At 32.4% G+C, this 2968-nt stretch overlaps 1 protein-coding gene across 1 annotated transcript in view; it reads left to right on the top strand.

Moving 5' to 3' along the window:
• Nucleotides 1-435: 435 nt before the first annotated feature.
• LOC134329460 (tubulin beta-4B chain-like) overlaps nt 436-2968 on the top strand; it is a 7810-nt gene continuing 5277 nt past the window's right edge. Inside the window, exon 1 of the mRNA XM_063010743.1 lies at nt 436-587. Within this exon, the coding sequence (XP_062866813.1) occupies nt 531-587 (57 nt within the window). The 5' untranslated portion in view covers nt 436-530. The remainder of the gene's footprint in view (nt 588-2968) is intronic.

The raw sequence follows: 2968 nt of genomic DNA, 5'->3' as shown, positions 1-2968 counted from the left end.
GGATAAAAGCGTCTGCTAAACCCACGTGGACACAGGGAGAACATGCAAACTCCACACAGAAAGGACCCCGGGGGATCGAACCGACAGTGCTACCCACCGAGCCACCATACCGCCCATACCGTATTTCATTTGAGACTCACAATACTGAGGATTAAGGACCGGTGGGGCTTGAACCAGCGACCTTTTGATTGCCTGTAATAATGTGAATATATAGGCGGCAATCCTGCTGGATCCAGTGTACCTAGGAGGACCACTGGACCCACTACGACCCTGACTGACTATGCATGTGGTGTAAATGAGCGAATAATCAGCGCATTGAGAAGAACGCTGGCTCGGGGATAGGCGACGTCACGCTGCGGCACAGACAGGCACGCGCCGGGCGCGCTCACGAGCTTGGGAGGGGTCGCGCGGGAGCGTGCATTGTCGGGAGCGCGCTCTGAGCCGGTGCTGCAGCTGGTTGAAGATCCGCTGCGGGTTTATTTCGATTCTCACCTTTTATCGGCCGCTTTTAGATCCAGATCGACGCAAACATGCGTGAGATTGTTCACCTGCAGGCGGGTCAGTGCGGGAACCAGATCGGAGCCAAGGTACCAGCATTTATTCCTTCTAATATTCATCAGCATCGTCTGATCTTTCTGCGTTTATGGGGGGGTCCGGAGCCCTGCACTGATGGTAGACACGTCTGGAAAAAAGAAGAGTCATTTTATTATTATTATTATATTTTCTTACTTATTTATATATTTATTTATTCAATTTGCCGTTTTTTTTATTTTATTTTGTATTTATTTATTTATTTTATTTTGTTTATTTATTTATTTTTGGTTGTGATGATGGATTTACATGCAAAAATAGATTTATATTATAAAATAATAAATAATAAAATACCATTATCATTATTATTGTATTTATTTCTTGATTTATTTATTCAATTAAATATAAAAAATAAATATATTATTATTATTATATTATTATTATATTTATACACCCAGCATTTTGCTTTGTGTCTGGTACTGTATGGAGGCTGGGTGGGGCGAGACTCACTGACCTAATAATACTTTATTATTATTATTTTTATTATTATTATATATTTTTAATTTATGTAAACAACTTAAGACATGAAGATATAAAAATATAATTAATATTAATAATAAATTAATAATTAATTAATAATAATTGCCAAAAAGGCTTAGCAATCTGCCATTTCTTTTTTATTTTATTAATTCATTCATTTTATTTGATTTCTTGGTTGTAATGATGGATTTACATGCAAAAATAGGATTTATATTATTAAATAATAAGAAAAAAATACCAGTACCATTATTATCGTATTTTATTTTGGGGTGGGGCGAGACTCGATGACCTAATAATACTTTCTCATCATCATTATTATTATTTTTTAAGGTTTAGTTTTGATTTATTATTTTTTATTTTATGTAAACAACATAGGAGATGAAAGTATAAACAAAATATAATATCATATTTGTTTATTTTATTTGTTTATTTTATTTTATTTTTTGATTAGGATGATAAAGAATTGACATGCAAGAAATGGATTCATTTAATAAAATGGAACAAAAAATAACGATTTTTTATTTTATTTTATTTATTTCTTAATTTATTTATTAAATTAAATATAAAATGAGGATTATATTATTATTATTATTATTATTATTAATGCTACATTATATTTTCACGCATTATATTTTATTTTATTACTTTATTGTATTATTTTATTGTATTTTATTATTATTTTTTATTTATTATTTTATGGTCATTTTATCGTCGTGATGGACCTACATACAAGAATAATGCGATTCATTATTTTAAAAAACTATTAAAAAGATGAACATTACCATTAGTATTGTATTTATTTTTTATTACTTTATTTAATTAGGTATAAAATGATGATATATTATTATAATACTGCATTACATTTATATATCCTGTATTGTGCTTTGTGTCTGGTACTGTGTGTACTGTGGGTGGGGCGAAAGACTCACTGACCTTCTTTATTTTAACATCCTTCACCTTCATTAACACACATTCTTCTTATTATTTTTATTCTTTTTCTTATTATTACTGTTTTAATCGTAACGTAATAAGAATTGAAGCTGGTTTAATCCGGATCTCTCCGGTTCCATTGTACCCTGTAGAGGGGTGTGGTTCTGTGGTTCTGTCATCAGATGGAACCCTGAACCCTCCACTGCTTCATTCCAGCTTCTATTTTCTTTTTCTTTCATTTATCCATCCATCAGTTTCTCATCAACCAAACAACCAACCGAGCAACCCCCCTTTTACCGGGTTTCTTTATTTCATTGTTTTCCCTCCCCCATCACACCCCACCTACCCATCACACATCACTCATCCATCCATCCATCCATCACCTTCCTACCGAACCTCCAGTTCGGATTATGTATTTATTTAGATCAGTGTTTTAGGTTTATTTAATGACTGAATACAGAACAGCAAAAACAACCGAACACATGATAAGTAACAATTCAGACTCGTTTAGTTCGAATAATACAATAAAATAAATACTGTAATAAATATTTCAAAATAAAAAAGTCCTGTGTTTATTATTTACATAATTAAACTCACATGTACATTGACAGTTAATGGAAGAATGTGAAGATGGAGGGATGGTTAGATTAATAAATGGATGGAGTCATGGGTGGATGAATGGGTGATGGCTACAGAGTGATGAATGGATGTAGGGGTATAAAATGATGAACAGAAGGATAAATGTAGGGTGTAGGGGTATAAAATGATGAACAGAAGGATAAATGTAGGGTGTAGGGGTATAAAATGATGAACAGAAGGATAAATGGATTCATAAATAAATGGAGGAATATGAGATTGGATGGATGGGTGGATGCAGGGTGTAAAAATATAATGTTGCATTATTATTAATAATAACAATAATATATAATATTTTTTGTATATAATTGAATATTGCATGGATGAATGG

Source organism: Trichomycterus rosablanca, chromosome 15 (genome assembly GCF_030014385.1).
Source record: "Trichomycterus rosablanca isolate fTriRos1 chromosome 15, fTriRos1.hap1, whole genome shotgun sequence".
Classification (NCBI taxonomy): domain Eukaryota; kingdom Metazoa; phylum Chordata; class Actinopteri; order Siluriformes; family Trichomycteridae; genus Trichomycterus; species Trichomycterus rosablanca.
The sequence above is the reverse complement of the archived record's forward strand: the minus strand, read 5'-3'. Positions and strand labels throughout refer to the sequence as shown.